The sequence below is a fragment of the Lytechinus variegatus genome, chromosome 19, assembly GCF_018143015.1.
Source record: "Lytechinus variegatus isolate NC3 chromosome 19, Lvar_3.0, whole genome shotgun sequence".
Lineage (NCBI taxonomy): Eukaryota > Metazoa > Echinodermata > Echinoidea > Temnopleuroida > Toxopneustidae > Lytechinus > Lytechinus variegatus.
The window spans coordinates 21,491,798-21,513,807 of NC_054758.1; the positions used below are offsets into that span (position 1 = coordinate 21,491,798).

The following is a 22,010-nucleotide window of genomic DNA, read 5'->3' on the forward strand; positions in this document are numbered from 1 at the left end:
TAAGGACGTTGACTGTATGGTGTGTGTGTTTTGGTGTTTTAACCCATCAACCGAAGATGTCCGACAGGTATATAGGGATGTCCCTTTCTTGAGAACCATGCTAATTAATTCTTCATCATTTAAACCAGTTTCACATAGGAAATGTACAATCTGTAAACGAAAATAAGTACGGATAGAGGATTTAACCCCAAATATTAAGTGTATAACATCGCAGACAAAGGTCCCCTCTCTGGTGGTAAAAGACACTTTACAAGATTCCATGGGTGTGTGTGCGTGTGGGAGAAAGTTGGTGTATCTGTGGGTGTGCGTTAATTGCTTGTAACGAGGTGCATGGCCGTGATTTCATGAGAGGGTGGGTGTGGGCGTGTGGTGTTTGTGGGTGAGGATAAGGGTGTGTGTGTGAGGGTGGATGTCAGTGAATGTGCGAGAGGGTGTGTGTGAGAGAGAGAGAGAGAGAAAGAGAAAGAGAGATAAGGGTGTTTGTGGATGAGGTGTATGAACTCCCACATAGAGAGAAAGAAAGAGAAGTGGTGTTTGTGGGTGAGGGTTTGTGTGGGTAAGGGTTTGTGAGGGTGTGGGTGCGTGTGTGTGAGGTTGGGTGTCAGTGAATGTGCGAGAGTGTGTGCGTTTGCGTGAGAGAGAAAGAGAGAGAGAGAGGGAGAGAGAGAAGGGGGTGTTTGTGGGTGAGGGTGTGTCTGGGTAAGGGTTTGTGAGGGTGTGGGTGCGTGTGTGTGTGTGTGTGAGGTTGGGTGTCAGTGAATGTGCGAGAGTGTGTGCGTTTGCGTGAGAGAGAAAGAGAGAGAGAGAGAAGGGGTGTTTGTGGGTGAGGGTGTGTGTGGGTAAGGGTATGTGAGGGTGTGGGTGGGTGTGTGTGAGGATGGGTGTCAGTGAATGTGCGAGAAGGTGTGTGTGAGAGAGAGAGAGAAGAAGAATCTTCATTTGATCCTTACCGGTCGAGCATCAGGATTCGGGATAGCACCAAGGAAAAGGAAAGCTATTTCAGCCAAACCAACGGACAGTGCAAGGTTTCCATGGACTAAAATAAGATCGCTCCGGAGTCTGCGGAACAAATAATACAGATAAGTAGCGATATTAGTGGGTCCCTCCATTTCCATCTTAATTTAATTTTATTTAAAAATAGTATACTTATTTAAAACCTCCAATGTGTTGCCCAAATTGTGTAAGTGTTTTTTTTTTCACAACATATGTATTATTATTTTTGTTTCTTTGCAACGGATACAAATACTTATGTTTATATATGGTATACAATTTGTTTTGTTTGATTGAAGTGAAATAAATAAAATTGAATCGAATTGAATATTGCTAGTCAGGTAATGCCCCAATGGCCTCCAATAGGATGGTTTTGATAATGAAAATGATGAACAAAAAAAAAAACAGCTGTAACAATAATCTTATTGATATACATCATCATCATCATCATCTTATAAATGTATATCACTATCTTTCTAAAACTTACATGTACTAATTTAACGCCACTACTGACAATGATAACGGCAATGCCAATAAGTTTACACACACAGTAACACAACTAAAACAACTACAAAAACAACAATAATGATGCTAGTAGTAGTAATAATAATAATAACAATAATAATGATATTAAATAGTAGTAGTGGCACAGTAGCAGTAATAGATCCAATTTTCTTAATCATCTGCTCTATTGTTTACGTAATATGCCATTGTTCTGTCAGAAATGTAAGCCATACAACATTCATGACAATAATTGTCAATATGAAATATGTAATTACTATACATATCATCTGTTTTGATGAGACACGGGGGGGGGGGGATATAACCCTTAATCACCTGAGGACGGCGTAACCAAAACAAGTCAGAAAGCAAGCCACGATTGAGAATCCACATCCGATCCATGTCAAAAGCTTCATTATCTGTTCATGTCTTGGATCAATCTGAAAAAAAATGAATCGTAGAAATAATTGTATGTAGAAATCAATAAGCATTTGCTAACATTTATTTGACTTAAAAAATCTTGGCTGCAAGTCGTGTTGGTCACTTGTGTCTGTAGAATCCTGGATATGTTGTAAAATGAATCCACGAAAATGCTACCAGAGAACTTAAAAACACCCCCATAAAAGAAAGTGGAAAATAAAGTAAGCGGACATTCCATCCCATTTTGTGTTGATACACTTCAGATATTATAATTAGACTCTACAGAAGATAAATCAAACAATTATTATATCACAGATATCTTGTGTTTGCAAAAATTTTGCTTCCTATACCTTAATAGACTGGGCTATTTCGACGCCTAGGATGACGGGGGGGGGGGGTGATTCAGTCCCCCTTATAATGATACATTTATGATTTTTGGCTAACAAAATGATTAGCATTGGATTTGTACAAAAATTCACGTTTTTGAGCAATTTTTGCTCTGCATGCACTTACAAAGTGTTGCGTACATGCAATTTCGAAACCGCGTACCCGGAGGTCGCAATGTTGGTCAAAAAATGTCGAGGGGGGGGGGGTGAATCAGCCCCCAGCCCTTTTAGGGTTAAGATAAGATAAGATAGAATACCTTCAAACCTTTCGCTGATTATTCATGTTTTTTAATTTTATCAAACATATCGCTGTGTATGTCATAAAATGTGTTTTGAAAGGATGTGTGGATAAAAAAGTGCTTGGGATGATGCAATTTGTCATTTTAAGTGGAAATTCCTTTTGGTTGGTCACAAGAAAAAGATATAGCTTCCTGTACCGTGTGATTTTTTGTTTTGTTTGAGGGGGGATATATAATGTTGAATGAAACGTTCAGTAATATTTGTTTTAGATTTACCTCTGCTGAGTCTGGGGTCACGTCTATGAGTACAGCGAAACTTGTCAGGTGGTTACAAAGACACGTGACCTTGGTCTCGTCATTGATGACGTCAATCGAACCCAGGGTGCAACCTGATGTCGACCAATCTCTGTTTGGAAGTAAAAAAAAAATCATCTTTCAACATTGTTAAGGGCTCATTCATGCTTTCCATATGCCTTATGCGGCTGAATCAAACTAGATCTAATGACTGGCTCTCAGAGAGGGCACTGGCGTATGCATGTATATATGGGGTCACATGGGGCCATGGACCACTAAATTCCACCCACCCCCAAAATGAGAAAAAAAGCCAAGAAAAGGAAAAGGGGTGAACTAGAAAGTTTATTTCCAGATTATGTCAAAACCCATTACAGCATCAAAGTTCGATATCTAAAATGTCAAAAAAATTGCTAGTTCGCTGGCAACTAATTATAAAATTTACCCCGCATGCCATCATGTCTGTCCCCCTCCCCGTTGGAAGGAGGGTGAGGGGGCAACGGACAGGGGCCGGTTTACTTTAGGGAACAATACAGTAGATGATAAAAACGGGATAAGGGCTTAATGATGGTCAACCGACGAAGTTATTGCGCTAGCATTGGACGAGGCGCCATCCTAATCCAGATGCGAAACTCTTTGAAATGAAGGACTCTACATTTCATAACCCCATCGGGCCCAATGCTTGTTTGTTTGATATTAAATAAGAGCGAAAATCAACGATCAACGGTCAAAGATGCACCCCCAAAAAGCATTGTGACATTGCAGAGAGAGAAAGACGTATTATTGACCATAGGCGGCGGAAGCCAGGGGGGGGGTTCCCCCTAAATTTGTGGGGGGGTTCCCCCTAAATTTGTGGGGGGGAGACGGGCCCCCTTAAAGTTTCTGTTAATTACCTCTTTTTTTTTCTTTTTTGCTTCTCCAATTTTTTACCTGATTAGCGTGTCCATCCCTAAATTTCAGGTGGACCCCCTAATTTTTTATTGCTTCGCCGCCCAATGCATGGGATATTTGCCCCTTTGATTAGGATACCGGTGTCAGTGCACTACTAATTTCATGGATAACTGTTGGTTCTGTTTTGAAATCATCAAGCAACAAAAAATATTTATTCTAAAGTCGAGGCTAGGTCAAATAAATATCAATCCTCATGATGACATATTGACGGGCAAAAACTATTGATTTATGGCATTAGCAAAACCGTTTTGAAATGAGTCATTCAAAATTCTTTCCCATAATTTGTGTAGCCAGTCGAATATCGCAATCATAGTTTCCCTTGAAGAGCAGGATAGGTGCTAACATCCACCGCGAGTTGAAAAGAAAACAATCGCGATAAATAAGTTAAAAAGTTACGTCAGCTTGCGCTTCTTGATTACCATTATAATGTAATAGATATATGTAAATAGTAATTTCTCCTAAAAATTGGTAAGGCTTCGGCTTACGTCCAAGCAAAGCCTCACTCTTTGGGTGAAATTCTGCCCCCCCCCCTCAATGAAACGAGCGTTCCTCAAGCCTCCGTTTTTATTAACACAGTGATAGCCTTGGGGATAATCCTGAGAAGAGGGGGTGCTGCGTGCATTATTCTCCTTAGGCAGCACCCCAGGTATTTTGGAAGATGTGCAAAAATTGAAAAAAGTAACCAACATACTTTCATTTTGTAGTGAAACCCTTTTTTATTTATTTTTTCAAATTTCTCTGGCCCAATTTAACGTCAATTTTTGCGTTTTTTTAATTTACACCAGCACCCCCAGTAAAAAAAAAAGTTTCCAAGGCTCTAGGATAATCGTTCTTTTTATTGGGAGAATTATTACATTCGTGTAACTACTAGTTTTCTCGTAAAATCCTAATGGATCCGACCCTTTTCTCCAATCAGATTCCTGTTACCATGGTTACAGCTTAAGACGGGTTGTTTTGTCCTTTATGAAACTATATGTTTGATAACTTCGTATTTATTTTGTGAGTTTTTCCCTCTCATTTATTTATTTTTTTTTCTTATACTTTTTACTTTGTTATTTGCTGTGTTATCTATTTTTTGAGTGGCCCACATTGTACAAGCATTGCTTTTTAATGGGTCCCTCCATTTCCATCTTAATTTAATCTCTATTGAAAAATAGTATACATTTTTAAAACCTACAATGTGTTGCCCAAATTGTCTAAGTTTTTTTTTCACAACATTATGTATTATTATTTTTTTTGCAACGGATACAAATATTTATGCTCATATATGGTATACAATGTGTTTTTGTTTGATGGAAGTAAAATCAATAAAATTTGAAATAAATTTGAAATAAATTTGAAATTTGAACAGACACCTTAATTGGCATTACCTATGGTAAATTGCTGTCATGCAGGTATGACATCTTATTATTATGGGCGACGTCCCGGGGCCTGGGACGGCGGGGGCATCCCCTCGAAATTTGAATTTTGTATCGCAGCCAATGGGTGAGAGTTGTCTCGTCAAGGCAAGGCAGACCAAAATTCTCGCGAAATCGTAGCCCATGATAATTCCTTTTTTTTCGCGTTAAAGCCTAACCTTTGACAAAAAAAATCATCATTTACATTACGTTTCATCATATTATAAACCAAATGACATGAAAGTGATCTTGCATCTTAAGACCAGAATCAGATATTTCATTTAACAAAAAAGTACTCTCAAGTTGATTTTCTCTCACTTTGTCGACGATGGTATCATTTCTTACCCTTTCTCATTGTCCCAGTAGGAGCATAGCGTGGTATCATTGTTGGGTCCATCCTGTATGGATGAATAATTGATGAAAGAATAGTAGATGATTATAAAATCACTATCAATATTTGTAATAATTAATAGCAGATAAACGCACACCAACGTTCATATCGATTCATTCCACTGATATGCATGACTTAATAAAGACACAATTATGGCGAGGTGAATATGACAATGGAAGTGCCTGCAGTCTGAAATATTGAAAATTATAAATATTCTAAAATTTTAGTCACAACCAAACTTGAGGGCTAATATCTCTGATTTCCTCAGTCCAGGAAAAAATGTAGGCATATAGTATATATATTTCTACAATTGATATTTACAAATTTGGAGGACTATTGTTTTATGGTAAAACTAGATACGAAAAACAGCGTATTTTACTATGTCGATTGTATAATAAAAAAAAAAAATGGAATCCCCAACTCTTAAGCCAAGCCTTTTAATAACATTGCAATGTAGGTTCTACCTACCTATAGGCCGAAAGTATTAATATTTGTGTACTTACAGCATCTACATATTGGACAGTTAAAAAAAGTCTGCTAAAAATACATAGAAAATGCATTAAAAAAAGAAGAAGAATGAAAACTTTTTCTTACCTCAAAAGGCCTTATGTTGAAGGTTAAGGAAATATTTTTGCTGAATTCCCGTTTTGGCTGATTAGATACGAGTCCCACGCTAAGGAGCGAAGTTGCAATATTTTTCCTGTCAAAGTTCAAAGTAATTATCATTAGGAGGTTTGCTTTAATGTAGACTGTTGTATGAGCTTCATGATTTATCATTCTTATGATCAGAGCTTAGATACTACATACTGATACAATAAATCCGGTAGTAACTTTCATTTACACAATTAATCTTAGACCATCGGTACCTACTAACCCAAGGTAAATAATGAATAAATAATATAGGATTTATATAGCGCACGTATCCACCTTGCTAGACGCTCTCAAGGCGCTCCTGTATTACCCCGGCTAAGTCAGTCTACCGATTCCAGTGCACACAGCCTTTGAAGGAATAACTACCTGTCGGTACCCATTTACCTCACCTGGGTTGATTGCGGCACAGCGTGGGTAATTTTCTAGCTGAAGGAAAACACGCCATGGCTTGGAATCGAACCCGCGTCCTTCAGATTGAAAGATGAGATTCGTAACCACTAGACCACGACGCCCCCACAAGATGCCTATCATGCCAACCCTATCGAGTCAAATTAATTCTAAAATGACTCACTTTTAGTAACAAGTGGAATGCCTCTGGTCGTCTCACCTGCATCACGCGATTCAATATAGCAGCAGTGCTGACTTTGAAAACTATAACTATGTTCAGTGATACTTAGTTACTCTTATGTCCATATTTCATGAGCTAGACCAATAAACTTACAGAGATATGATGGTTATTCAACGAAAAACCCAACATGGCCAAAGTTGATTGACCTTACATGACCTTTGACTTTAGTCATGTGACCTGAAATGCGCACAGGATGTTCAGTGGTACTTGATTACTCTTAAGTCCAAGTTTAATGAACTAGACCAATAAACTTTCAAAGTAATGATGGTAATTTAACAGATACCCCCAATTCGGCCAAAGTTCATTGACCTTAAATGACCTTTGACCTTGTTCATGTGACATGAAACTCATGCAGGATGTTTAGTACTATTTGATAAACCTTATGGCCAAGTTTCATGAACTAGGTCCATATACTTTCTAGGTTATGCTGTCATTTCAAAAACTTAACCTTCGGTTAAGATTTGGTGTTGACGCCGCCGCCGTCGGAAAAGCGGCGCCTATAGTCTCATACTGCGTTGCAGGTGAGACAAAAACAAATTTGACTCCAAGTTGACGTGACACCGAGTCATGTTGACTCCTCAGCAATAAAAGTGAACCGATTATGCTAAGGCATGCACTTTTTCTCTAGAGCAATTCTTCCTTGGCTCAGGGGTAAAAGACCTGGGTCCCGTTTAACACGTTTAACAAAGACTTGAATTACAACCGGACAATTTATATAACAAATTTACTATCTGCCATTCATATTGAAGGATGTCAGTTAACTTTTAATTGTTGTTACAATCATTTTATCATATCACGATTTATGAAAGGCTACACTGTACATATAGCTGCAAACTTCGGGTTTAAGATAAGCAAGTCCAACAGAATTCCCAAAGACCACGAAGACGGACGGCTCGATTTGCCGATTCGACACTTATTTTGATTTATAAAGAAACGTGTGTTTTGGGGTTTTATTGAGGATCCCAGATTTTCTCACCTCTTCTCAGAACACTTTGAACTTTCAAGTGTGTCTGCTCCGAAAGGGAGTCTCATCTGATACACAGCGCGTGATCCCATCTGCTTCAAGACTTCGCACGGTATCTCCGCGCCGTATCCAGTGATGCCTAGGGCGCCCCCACATTCTGCAGCGGTTGTAGAATTGCCGCGACTGGTCATGCTTGTAGGGGCGATCGCGATGGCTAAAGTTTGAAGAAAAAAAATGAAAACAGTATCAAGAGGAATTAGAGTACTGAGAGGGGGCGAATAAAGGAGTCAAATGTGGTATTTAAATCGACCAAGTCGATATTTTGAAACGGGGTTAAGAAAAAAAGGTAGACAATGTTTGAAGATAATCCAAACATAAAACATCCATGTTCCAAGTGAATAAGAAATTTGAGTTTATATCAAAGCAGTGGATGATATAAATTTTTGCATAATCACATTAACTAATTAAGTCCAAAAGGGAATCATTTATCTTACATGACATGTATATCATAATAATCACCGATTCATATAATCCACCACATGGCGAGCTAAAAAGAATGAAGAAGTAAATACCCGGGTATGAAGCTATGGCGCGCCCTTTGCCCAATAATAATAAGCAACGTTTATCGAGCGATTACCGGAGTTTATCGACATTTTTGGGAAAACGGCGCGCCATATGAAGTTATGATTGAGGAATCGTTTACCTGCATTTTCTCGTGAGACGTCAAATGATGACAGCCCACCACCAGCGATCAATTCTGAAGCATCGTGCAAGAGCCCTTCGAGTTCATACGTGATTTCCTCAGGTGAAGCGCTCAAATTTCTCTAAAGCAAAAAATATATATAGGCCTAAATAGCATTGAGATTGCATGTTGGGTGCAGAGGCGGGGGAAAAAGATGTTTTGATAGGGGAGCAGTGCGACGTAAATGTGATGTCATAAATCATTTGAAAAACATGGTAATATAGGACTAGGATCTTGATTTGGTAACCTTCCTTCTTAATTCCTCTTGTCCATATTCCACCCTCTGTTTTTACCACCGAATCTCGCCGCTACGCCACCTATTGGTGCCAACCCTGGCTTGAAGTCTGTTATACAGTGCGTCCCAGAAAAAACGAAACCGAGATTTGGATATGATTTATCATAACTTAATCATGAATACAATAGACAAATGACCTATCATTTTCAAGCTTAGAATCTCCTCTTTCATTTGAAATTACTAAGATGATATCTCATTCACGCATGAGTGAACAAAAACAATTCGAAGATAGATTGCCAAAAACTCATTTGGCAATCTGAATTTCAAAAAGAAAATCTTATGACTAAAAAGTTCAATATCTACTCTTTAATTTGATACCTTAATTACAGCAAATGGTCAAGAAGTAAAAAAATTATGATCCCTCGAAACAATGCTTGTATTTCAATAATTTCATTAAATAAACGTGTTCTCACTGGTTTCCCACAGAAGCTAACGCATGGTAACAAAAGGCTTAATGCATGGCTGATCGTCAACAAAACGGAGTGTCGAGTTTTTGAACGCTAGCCTGTAAAACCGCTTCATTTTATGAAATTATTGAAAATCAAGCCTTTTCAAATAACCAGAACTTTGTTATTTCTTGACCATTTTCTGTAATTGAGGTATCAAATTAAAGAGCAGATATAGAACTTCTTAAAAATATGTTTTTCTTTTTAAAACCGAGATACGGCCCGCCAAGTGACTTTTTGGTATCCCCTTTTAAAATTGTTTTTGCTCACTCATGCGTGAATGAAAAATAATCTAAGTAATTTCAGATGAAAGAAGAGATTCTAAGCTTTACAATGGTAGGTCATTTGTCTATTGTATTTGTGATTAAGTTATGATAAATCATCTCTAAATCTCGGTTTCGTTTTTTTTGTGGGACGCACTGTAAAATGATAGTTGGGATAGTTAATAATTGCCATTTCCCCGTGAAGCAGAGGTGGTAGGGTTGCTTCACCCTAAATATTGTATGGGGTGTAATACGTGTGTTATGCCGATAGGTATGCTAAAAAGTAGAACTTTGATAAAACTCATCTTAATTTTCTAAAGAACCCCCTTTTTTCGGAGGGGGGGGAGTTATTAATTTTTTTCTGCCCCAAATCCCCATGGTTTTGGAGTGAGACTTTTTTTGTTGTTTATCATTTTTTTCTTTCAAACCAGCATACCCTATTGAGAAATCTTTCCAAGGACCCTGATAATATTGCATCCTATTCCTATAAACATGTTAAAACTAGTAATTTTCACAGATTTTCAGGAGGGTCAACCACGTATTACAGGGAGTACTATTTCACTGGTCGAAGTACATGAAGTGCATATTAAATTGTACTGGCGTTAATCATTAACATAAGTTGCAATACCAAAATCATTTAATCGCTAGATAATATTATGTGGGACATGCGGAAATAATCAAAATTCTTAAGTTCAATATTTTTTGTGTGAAATATCCCATTAAAACCAACATCCATACTCATAAAACGATGTTGTAAATTGACACCTCAACCGATCCATAGTTTCGATTCCCGTTTCAATTTCCCTTTTGTGTTTTAATTAAGACAAGACCAAACACTTCATTGGCAACTGTTACTTAAAAATTGTTATTTGACACTATTTATTCAAGGGCATTTCCTGGGACTCGTTACATAAAGAGCTACAACTGTTGTAACTTTGTCATTTTTTGACAAATACCATGGCAACAGGGTTCAGCAGCCAATCAAAATCAAGGTTACCAAGGTAGTTACCATATGGCAAAGTCAGAACAAGTTGATACTCTTTATGAAACGGGCCCCAGGTCTTCCAGCGGAAATAGTTCAAGTATATGTTATGCTATAACTCAGTCACACCCCTCTGGAAAGTGTTATTGTTATATCAAACTAAGGCCAGTATTCTGAAGTCAAGTTTAAATCAGACCACTGTTAAACTCGGTGTTAGAAATTATGGGGGGGGGGGGGCAAAAACTCAAAACTTCTGTTCACATTGCCTATTTCTTGTGTTTTCTATTTTGTTACCATTTGCTTAGATAATAAGGAAAAAGCTTAATCTGTGACATGTATAATTTCCAGCAATTATGAATGATTTGAGTGTCTTGTGAGTAAATGCATTGAACGTGTAATATCAGAGATTTGTGCATCAATAGGCTCTGGACATGAAGTTAAACCATAATTTAAACCTGAGTTCAGAATACGGGCCTACATGTCTATTGTTAATGAACATTTAAAGAGTTATAGCACAATTCATATTGACATCTAGAATAAAATATTCAATATAATTATATGCCAATGACATGGATGATAAAGTTTGTAATCCCATTTCGTCTCTTGGTTATTTTTTTTAACTTAATGATCTATGTTGCTATTTCATGCAGTTAACATTTTATCATTTTTGTTTCAAAGACACTTTTGTAATGAAGCGATTGGGTACAAACATAAACAGAAGCAAACAGAAACAATGATATTTATTCGATACACTCATGTGACATTTCCTTATTATCTTTATAACATATGACCTCATCATCATCATCATCATCAACAACAACAACAACAACAACAACAACAACAACAACAACAATAAACTAGTATTATCATTTTTACTATGATTCTTTTCTTGCTGTATGTACATTCGAATTTGCAACAAGTTTGTTGTGTATGTTTTACCTAATATTGTTTGTTGTGCCCTAGACCGTGAAGGTTATGAACTTTATGTTCAGATATGAAAGGTGTATACAAACAAATAAAAATCATATTGAATAATAAATATTATATTTTTCTCAAAATAAAAAATCAAAATCCTGGGAGAAACATGATACAATTCTTATGGTTAATTTGTTACTATATTATTACTATCATTATGGTTAATATAATCATTGATAATGTTTTTAATAATGTCACAATCATAATCATCATCATCGTCATCATATTCAGTTCATTTAGTATTACGTACAGACGGAGGAAAGAAGATATATTTAAGATAATATTGGAATATTTTTCCTTGTCGAATACTTTTAAATCAGATAACATTGCAACGGTATAAAAAAGGATACGGATATAATTATACAAATTACATCGTGTATGGAAGTGCGGTAGTAATAGTTATAACACTCACCTTTTCCATGCATGCACGGACAAGATGTTCATTGGTCTTGTTGGAAAACAGAACATTAAGCGCCTCACTAGTTTTCTGATGGGATTAGGAAAATGAGATTACATTTATACGAATGATACTAAAATTTGACATAGTTAATTGCCTGCTAAATCTAGTGTAAGGAATTGGATATGCACCGAATGTGAACAATATTAGCTTGTTCAGTATAAATTATACTTTTCAAAATGGTTCACAATTTGTTTCATAATATAAGAACAATGTAAATGAAAATAATACAAATGATATATACAAAATGAATGGAAATACTAAAATGACACACAAAGAAAAACAGAAGAAACAATAGCTGAGTAAATTGCAACCTGTTGAAGATTATCTAAAAACAAATCGAGAGTGATGCAAGATAAATTACAGGGTTTTCATGTAATTGATGCTTAAAGTTATTGTTGAATACATTGTCACTTTAACAATCCTACTTTAAACCTTAATAGTAACAATATGCATTTCGACGACAAGATTAGCGGGCTTTTGGTAGGTAAAAATGGTGGCTTGGGCCAAAATATGACATCAATGTTTAAATACTATCTATATTTATCTATTCATTTTATTCATATTTCACAAATTATCAAAGTACATTTCATAATAAATCATTCAAATAAAAGAATACATCCACTCAGTACCAATTGAAAATAATAATTATGGTAACAATAACAACAACAATAATATTAATAATATTAATGACAATAATGATACAATAATCAACAATAATGATAATAATAATGATAATTAATTAATGTGAAATACAAATTGAAAATGTAAAATGCAGGCAACGATGATATAATTGTCCATGTCAGGTTAAGAAAAATAAGAGCTAAGATTCGCATTAAGGTGGCTTACATTTAGAAATGACTTTGTGTCATTCACGGTAGCGTTCAGTAAGGGTTTCCGGGTTAGGACACCCTTGAAGAACTCGAGTGCGACTTCGGTTTCGATCACGGAACCAAGCTTGCCTTTGTCAACGAGATACGACGTAACAGTGTCGAGTGCTTCCGCTGCCTCGTCATACCCAGGGAATTTGTCTGGAAATCGGGTTTCAAATTCCTTTTGCTTTAATAACGACAAAACGAAAGAGTATTTAAACATATTTGTTGTCTGAGGCTATAGTTGATCGGTCTTGGAGGTGCTTCAGAACCATGAACACCCTTGCTTCCAAGGCTATGCTCTGGTATAAGATACATCTCATGATATGTCTTGTTTGATAGAATCTCTTCATAATACCACATGAAAATGTTTTTCAGGTCCATTGCATATCCTTTATTGAGAAAAAAATAAACGAAAGGCATATTTCTAAAAAATCCATTAGGAAGTATAATGCGTATATGTTCCACATGTACAAGTTCCTGGATATTGCTATATACAAGAGCGGAAACATGAAGATATGAGTGCTTTTTTGCTTAACGATTCTCTGATTAAAGCTCTTGATATGACACAAAACGTGGTGCTAAAAAGGCATATAACAATTATCATAGGCGGATCCAGCTTTTGGCGAAAGGGGGGGGGGGGGGCACTGCCGAGCGGCGCACATATTTTTGCACTTCACCGGCGCCATAAAAGAAAATGTTGAAAAAGAAAAAGGGGTAATGCCTGACCCTGTCAAAACACGCACACGCACACACACACACATGCATATATATATATATATATATATATGACTCATATCATATAGATATACATGACTCATGAGATAGAGACACATATTTCACCGACAAATTAATGCGAGCGCGAAGCGCGAGCTGAAATTTTTTAAGTATGCTGACCTGAAAACAGGAAAAAGGTGCGTGTTTAGGACTGTTTGTAGTAACTCATGAGGAGGATACATATCTCACTACACAGATAATGCGAGTGCCGAGGGCGAGCTGAAATTTACTTATATTCTGACCAGAAAGCTTGATATTCTAAGCATTCTTGGTACCAATGATTAAGATGGGTTTCTAAAAAAAAATGCGAGCGCGAAGCGCGAGCTTAAAATTTTGATATTTCGATCTGAAAACATTACAGTTTAATGTACGTTTTAATTAAGAACAAGATTATATCCAACAAAAGATTATTGCAAATCGAAGCGGGAGTTCTTTTGAGGTTCAGAACTAAAAACGGGACATTCTATTCACCTATTTAATCATGAAAAGTATGGGGTTTTGCTACAGAAATGATGCGAGCGCGAAGCGCGAGCTGAAAATTTTTATGTTCCAATCTGATAATTTGAGCACGATTTTTAATAAAGAACGAGTTGTGTAGCTCAATCTCGTTTGCTGATTTCTGTGTAACATTACCATCTTATTGTTTTTGCACATGCGGAATTATTGGGGGAGGGCAAAACGATCATTCTTGACCGCGGCGCCGATCTAGATTTGGTTAGCAATAGGCCCTTCTTCATTATTCTACCGGCGCTTATTTATTGAAATCAGGGGACGCTGATCATTCTTGACCGGCGCCGATTTAAACAAGTAGTACTGATTATTTTTACCGACGTTACGTAAGATTCAGGCAGCGGCAATCCATAATCGACTGGCGCCGATCTAGAACCAGGAGGCGCCGATTATTCTTTACCGGCGCCGATTTATAACCAGATGACGCCGATTGTTCTTGTCCAGCGTCGATTTAGATTTAGGTGGCGCTAATTATCCTTGATCGGCGCCGGTTAAGACTCTGGCAGTGCCGATTTTTCTTGACTGGCGCCGATTTATAACTAAATAGCGCTGATTATTCTTGTCCGGCGCCGATTTAGATTAAGGTGGCGCTGATTATTCTTGATTGGCGCCAGTTATATGCAGGCAGCGCACTGCTACCGGCGAAGTTGTTGGGAAAAGGGTAGTTAAAAGAAAAAAATAAGGAAGATGATATGATTACGCTTTGCTGGGGATAGTCTTTCCTTTACTGTTGCTAATGTTATATCAGTGTATAATTTTTTTTAAGCAGCGCCTTTTCCCTTTCTTTCCTTTATTTTTAATTTTTCAAGCGGCGCCTTTTCTTTCTTTTAGTTTTTTTTATTTTCTTTATTAGGGGGGGGGGGGGCGCACCCCCCTGGATCCGCCGATGATTATGGAAGTCACAAACTACTTACCTTTTTCTTTAGTTCATTTTTGTCCTTGATGTCAGTGGTTTGGTCGTTATTTCTCACTGAGGGAGAAATATAAAAAAAATGCATTAAAGAGACTTGAATTTTGAATAAGAGAGGGAGGGAGTGGGGTTTGGACAGACGGTAGATAATGAGGTAGGGTAGCGTGTGTGTTTATGGAGGCCCAGCGAGTGTAAGAGTGGGGGGAGGGATGCATTGGCAGTGATCTCTAATAACTCCGAAATCACATAAAAGATATATCTTCAATGAATCTAAGATCCATGAAGTGATATACAGTCTGCGAAATAGAACAATTTCAAAATTTATACATTAAATGTATTTAAATTGTCCGTCATCATGGTCATACAATCATGGCAATGAACAACTTGGAGATTATGGTCGAACATTTGTGAAGCGGGAGAGCCGTTTCGTCCTTAGTTTAGGGGCTGACGAAAAATTGCCAATATTTTGACACTGTCCAGAGTCAAGGACGAAACTGCAGTTTTGATTGACAAATCTTCGAAAAGACTTCTTGGTTGCTCTTTGTCATTAAGGGCATTTTGACAATACTTTTTATTTGGTCTTAAAAGTATCCTGCTTCGCAGTGCGTAAACTCCCCTGTGAAAGCTTTAAATCTTTAGGATTAACTTTCAAATCCCAAAAGATTTAAATTCAAATCTTTTAGATTCATATTCAAATCTACAAGGTTTGAAACTAAATCCAATATTCGGCTGTTCACTATTCACAGCCGATCTGGAATTGTTTCAAATCCTAGATTTTTAGAGAACCACGGAAGACCGGTTTGATGACCGACAAAGAAAATTTCGATTCCTTACCCGCGCCATAACATAGAGTCATACTGACTACGTTGGATGAAACAATACAAAGTGGAAATACAAGATGGTATAAATATAAGTTTAGTTTTATAGCAACATATTGAACATCGCTATCCAATCTTACCTGGATTCACTTGGATGTTGAGACGTAAAGTAATATGCTTATGTGCCCCTCGTTGATTTTTTTTATCTTTGGTAAGGTCTGTACTTCAGAGGTTGGTTGTGCCAAAAATTTTCAAGTCCTGATTTTAACTGATTTAAACTAGTTGCATTTACAACTGACTTAGACAGGGAATTCCAATCTTTTCAAACCCCTATACCATATTAACTTTGTTCTGTCTTGACACGGAAAAAATAAGTTGATACTGTTCTTACCTGAGACTCTTACATCTCCTAACATTGCTGCACCAAGAGCATGGTGAAGTGTGTAAAGTCTGACCCACATTCTATCTGATTGATTCCGACGAGTAACCTGATATCTTCCAATTTGTAATTCGAAGGTGTACAAGAAGAATTGTGTCCCATTAATAATGACGGGTTGCGTATGATTTCTGCGTAAGTCAGTCATAGAGCCGTTGATCATCGGCGGTTCTTCGCTTGTTGTGACAACATCCATGGTATAATTTAATTCTTTTTTCTTAACCTTGCTTACTGACGTGTCGCCATGATAACGTGATACTGCAGGGATTACTGTCATACTAGGATCTCCCAACTCGTCTTGTGTGGTGCGCGAACTTGCCACGTATTGCATCACTTGGATGGGCTGGTCGGCTTCGATGAGACACATTCGTTGATTAGTTCCATTAACGGTAATATCAGTAAACTCTCTACTATTCAATCGTTTATCTAATTTTCCCGTGATCTTACAATCTGTCAAGGATACATTCGTGCTTGGGTTTATCGCCGAGATGCGTAAGATCCAACCGTTCGGGGTGTGTCTGAAAGGTGGCACGATATGCGTTCGACCCCAAGCGGAAATTGGTAACAATTGCTCCATAACGACGCCATGGCCTTTACTCGTATTACTCGGAATGTATACATTATAGGCCCCAACAATGACTGAGATTGGTTTAGTAGATTCAATGTAGGTTCCAGTCATTTCCTTGCTATTTTCGGTACTCTTTAAAACTCCTGATTCCCCAGCTCCCAATATGAAAGACCCAGAGACGCTTGACCCATTGAAAGTGCAGTTACTTGTGCAATTAACAGTTATGGTCGTGTCATTTGAAATGGCAGATATGGCCACTTGTGTCGTGCGATCGATAGGTGTATAGCAATCGACCAAATACTTTGTACCCAGATCGTCGTCTGGTAGGGCTAAAAACCCAGCAGTGAAACCATTGCTGCTGAACACTTTGCCATGGACAATGACATCAGCAGAAGCAAAGATTTCGACAGTACCACAGCCTGATACATTGAAAGATTCTGCTGTGAAATTCAATAGTTCGTGGGTGTTTCTACAAGGTATTTTGATGTTTGTCCCGTTAGTCTTGGGCGTGATAGTGAGTGACTCCTCGTAGTAATTGTTCGAATCCACAAATCGGAATGTATATTTCTTCGTCCAGTCGATACCGCTAGACACTTTTCCTGAATGCGGGGAGCATGAAAAAGACAACATAATACATTAGTTTTAACAAACCCTAACATAAGATACTGGATTTTCGAAATTCGATCCTTCCAAATATATTACAATTTGGACTTTCATGAATAAAATAGCTATCTAGAGAAGATACTATGTTGAAAATCCAGTTACCTTAAATTAAGTTTTACTTTATGTGAAATTTGTAAGGTCGACTTAAGACAGGAATTTAATCTCCCCGTTAAAATTCAAACCAATTTTTAAAAGTATATTCTTCAGGAGATTTAGCCCTATGATATTTGGTTCACTGGGTACATTACCTGGAAAGTAAAATTCAATCACGTTTAGATTCTCCCAAATAAAGAACCTTGCAACATGTGCAAGGCTTTGGGTACATAACTCGCTCAATTCTGCACGACTTGGTTGCACATTTTGTAGAAAACTCTAAATCCCGGTTGACACTTTGACGCATTGTGGTGCCTGTATTAATGCGCGCATTTGTCCCGACACATTCACGAGATAGTTGCGACACTAAAAGCATTCCTTGCTCATAATTCATGCAATACTTAAAAACTGACCCGACATGCTCTCAGCAGGTACTTTCGAGCCCCCTATTCTGTGAAATATCTAGCGCAAATTGAAATATTCAAATTATAGGGTTTTGACACCCTCTGCGTTCACTTATCACGTGGGTTGCAATCCTGTTGTATACAGCTAGGCTGACACCATTCCTTGGCACGCATTGTGCAAACTAAAACTAAACTGGCAGGAACTATGCGAAAACTGTAGGTGAACTCGTCGGGACGATGAGCGAGGATGCGTGCCAGTGTGCGCCATGCTACGACTGTCACGTACTGCCACAAATGGTTCACGAACAGCTCACGTGGAGATCACGGGTAGGTCGCGACATGATCACGAATTGCTGCGCGTCGCTGCACGACCGTGCCTTTTCACGGGCACGTGTACTTCACGCATTGAGTCTCGAGCAATTCACGACTAGTTTACGCACTTCACGACTAGTTTCCGCATGGCACGACCAGTTTACTACGAGTAAACGAGCAGTTCAGGACTGCTGCGCGACAGTGGCGTCGTGTCGGTCAAGGGGCATATATAGGGCTTCATGGACGCTACTCACAATTCAATAAGCGAAAAATCAAAGGACGACGAAAACAAATCCCCTCACCCCTCCCTCTCAAAAAAAAAAGGAAACAGACACTAAACCGAAAAAACCCCATAAAGTGGCAAATGAAGACATTGAAGAAAGTCCCCTCATCCGCCCCTAAAATCAAAATCCATCTGTTGTTTCTTTTCTTTTCCTTTCTTTATTCGTTTACTTCCATTTTTTCATTTTTCTTCAATATTTTTGGGGTTGATAGGGATTTATTTTCTATTGTTATTCGTTTCCATTTCTCATCACCTCACAGAGAAAAACACTCTGCCCCTCATATAGGACGTTAAGTGGAGGCCCTGTGTAGAGGAGAATCACCACCTGTGCACGTTAAGAACCCACTGCACTATTCGAATAAGAATAGGGGGAAACCCCGGTGAAGTGGTCCACCTGCATTCCCCCAACCAGTCATATCGGGAGGGGAGACCTGCGGGTCACAGTTCTGTGTGCGCGCCCTTGTAGGCGACCCAGATTGGCTGAATCTTCCAATGCACCTTTGAATGTCTTTGACAGATATATGGCGCTAAACAAATGCTGTGCATCATCACCTTTTTCTTTTCCGTATTCTATTTTCTTTTCTAAGTTTCTTTTTCTCTTTATTATTTCTTTGCAAGGTTTAGCTTCTCAACCATTTCTTGAAACTGGTCATTAGACTCTCATACTGTCCAAACTTGTGCCTTCTGGTCATTCATTCCCTGACCCACACTTTTCTTTGTGGATTTCTTCGAGGTGGAATTGACCTTTTTTTTGCTCCTCTGCCTCTTGCAGTATCCGCTTTGTATCCTCTGACATTCAGCATGACTGTTTTCTCTTCCACAGCAAATAAAAAATGACCAGGAGTTAGAGAGGAGCCGTTTTTATATGGCGTGGCCAAGTCGGCTCGACACCGTGAGAATCTCGCAAACTCTTCGTGTCAATGCGGGTAGAAAACCATGCGATAAACTATGCGTGAACTCGTCGTGACAGTTCGTTTCATTTTGAACACTGATTTGCACGCATCCGTGAACTATGCGTGAACTATTCGTGAACAGTGCGGGAGCCTCCCAGTTCATGCCCTAACATGGCACGACTTGCAACGACAAAATCGTGGCCGAAGGTGCAAGTGTCAGCCTGGAATAAATTATGACGAGCAATCCTATCGTAAACTGCACGTTACTACCCCGGGTGTGCCTTCTATTTATTCCGCCACAAAATTTTTATTACGACGTCACGAAATGGCACGCACAGTGTACGAATGATTCACGAATTTGTATTGCGTGATATTTTCAAAACTTTGACATTTTTGCACCCGCTTCACGCACTGCCACGCCCTTCCCGCACCTATCCGTACTCTTAACGAATCTTATTCTTTATCATAAGTTTCAGAAACATCCCGCTTATAGCGTATCATAAAAGATGGGCGACACCAAAGACGGTCCCTGGAAAGACCCTTTCGTGCAATCGGCCCCAGCACTAGTCTCCACGGATCGGTTTCGCATTTGGAAAACCATGTGCGAAATGTAGAGCGTCCCACTTGCACAACTGACTTGCAAGCGACTTTGGCATAGGACTATGCCACAACTCCGTGCAAACCCTAGAAGCACTAGGTGACCTCAAATCTTTTGTGCATTGGACGTCGAGTCACGTGCATGATGTGATGTACGATGACCGCTCGTGTGACTTGCGTTCATGCAAACTCATAGCCGCTTCGCTTATTGGACATGTAACACAAATAACACCTTGTGTGTTCTGCTTACTAGCGAGCTTGATGAAAAATAAGGACACGTGTGAGCGACGTAACGATTTTCGTCGAAATTCGCGTAATTAGGTTACTTACCGTTTGTCGAGACAGAAGTACTGATAGTCGCAAGAGAGCAAAGTACCTGGAAAGAGACATGAAGGAAATTATTTACGTAATAAATCACAGTGAATTTTTTATTCAATTGAATTCTTGAAGAAGTGAAGACGTCATTTACTCAGTATGGTTGGAGAAATGTCGAACAACTGGTAAGCAAGTTATAACAATGATCCTTTTTAACGTTTCGCAGAGGTCTTTGACAGGAGTTCATCCATGTGGTGGTCAACCACTTTCTTTGCTTTCTGTAGGAATGCATCTAGATATCACTTCAGGCAAAGTCCACATAGGCTCGGGGCCATTTCCATTGACGAGTGGATACCATGCGCGACCATGGGATCTCAAAAAGCACCCTACACGCGTATCTTCCATATTCTGAAAATGAACCCCTTAACCCTAAAAAGACGGGGGGGTACATAAATCGCGATAAAACTTTTTTGCGCATGAAGCGTTCGCGCCACCATTTCATGACTTTTTTTTCTTGAGTTTTGCGCAACTTTTGATACCAAATTTGTATACCCCCATGCCGCGGTAGCGGAGTTACGTAACATTTTCGTATCACATGTCACGTAAGAAATTGAAATTTGTATTCGTTTGTGTGTAAAGTGTATGGTATTTGAATGAATGTTATACACATTGTTTTCTAACTACATTTTTATTTGTTTCTTTCTATATTATGTCACTTGTGAATTCAAGTAGCAGTTCTAGGATATGAAAATAATGAAAAACATAAGAAATTAAAATCAAAGAAAAACATAAGAAAAGTAGTGCAAAATACCAGAATCGCTTGCACAACTATATTCTTGGGTGCAGGAAACACTGAATAGACAAGAAATGTCACACTTTAGTTGATTATGCTATAATTGATATTGAATAAGTTATATATTACACAAACCCAAAATATATCTACACTGTTTGAAAAAATAAAAGAAGTTCCTGCAGCAGAGTCTCGAGAACACCTGTAATCTTACCGAATTGCGTAATCTTACAGGAAATTGGTAAAAAACCCGTGATTTTACAGAAAATAAACAGAAGATTTTGTAGAAAGCAATAACAGAATCATTCTGAAAATTCATAAAACAAGAATTTTTCTGCAATTTAACAGAACAGGTCTGTTTAAAAAGGGGAAAAGGGTGTTTTATTCAAGGAAATTTGAAAGATTCCATACATCAAATACCAATTTCCTGTAAGATTACGCAATGAGCCAAAGATTGCTTTGGCTCATTGCAAGAGAGTGTAATGCAATAAAACATGCCAAATGTTGTATTTCTCTACATAACGCGTGCAGAGTACTTATTTGCATATCTAGTAATTACTAATTTGCATAAGCATATCTAATCATTCAAGCACGAAATGACACAATTCCATGATAAACAACCTCTTCTTACAGCTGAAAACCTTGAAACGGGAATTTATGGACCGCAATAGGTACCAAAGTATGAAAAATTCGCATAATTAATTATCAATATTAAAAAATACAATGAATATCAGTATTTGGACTATGTTTTTTTAGAGGACATGACAAAGGATGTGTGTGCCAAATTTGGTTGCGATCAT

At 38.1% G+C, this 22,010-nt stretch overlaps 1 protein-coding gene across 1 annotated transcript in view; it reads right to left on the minus strand.

The window, feature by feature from the left end:
- Positions 1–22,010, minus strand: part of LOC121406096 (adhesion G protein-coupled receptor L2-like) — a 47,371-nt gene that overhangs the window by 4,968 nt on the left and 20,393 nt on the right. The window contains exons 2-13 of the mRNA XM_041597113.1: positions 20,436–20,481; positions 16,248–17,459; positions 15,043–15,098; positions 12,819–13,028; positions 11,925–11,999; positions 8,513–8,633; positions 7,822–8,023; positions 6,161–6,266; positions 5,521–5,573; positions 2,813–2,942; positions 1,828–1,931; positions 951–1,059 (exon numbers count right to left, since the gene is read on the minus strand). Of these exons, the coding sequence (XP_041453047.1) occupies positions 951–1,059; positions 1,828–1,931; positions 2,813–2,942; positions 5,521–5,573; positions 6,161–6,266; positions 7,822–8,023; positions 8,513–8,633; positions 11,925–11,999; positions 12,819–13,028; positions 15,043–15,098; positions 16,248–17,459; positions 20,436–20,481 (2,424 nt within the window). The remainder of the gene's footprint in view (positions 1–950; positions 1,060–1,827; positions 1,932–2,812; positions 2,943–5,520; positions 5,574–6,160; positions 6,267–7,821; positions 8,024–8,512; positions 8,634–11,924; positions 12,000–12,818; positions 13,029–15,042; positions 15,099–16,247; positions 17,460–20,435; positions 20,482–22,010) is intronic.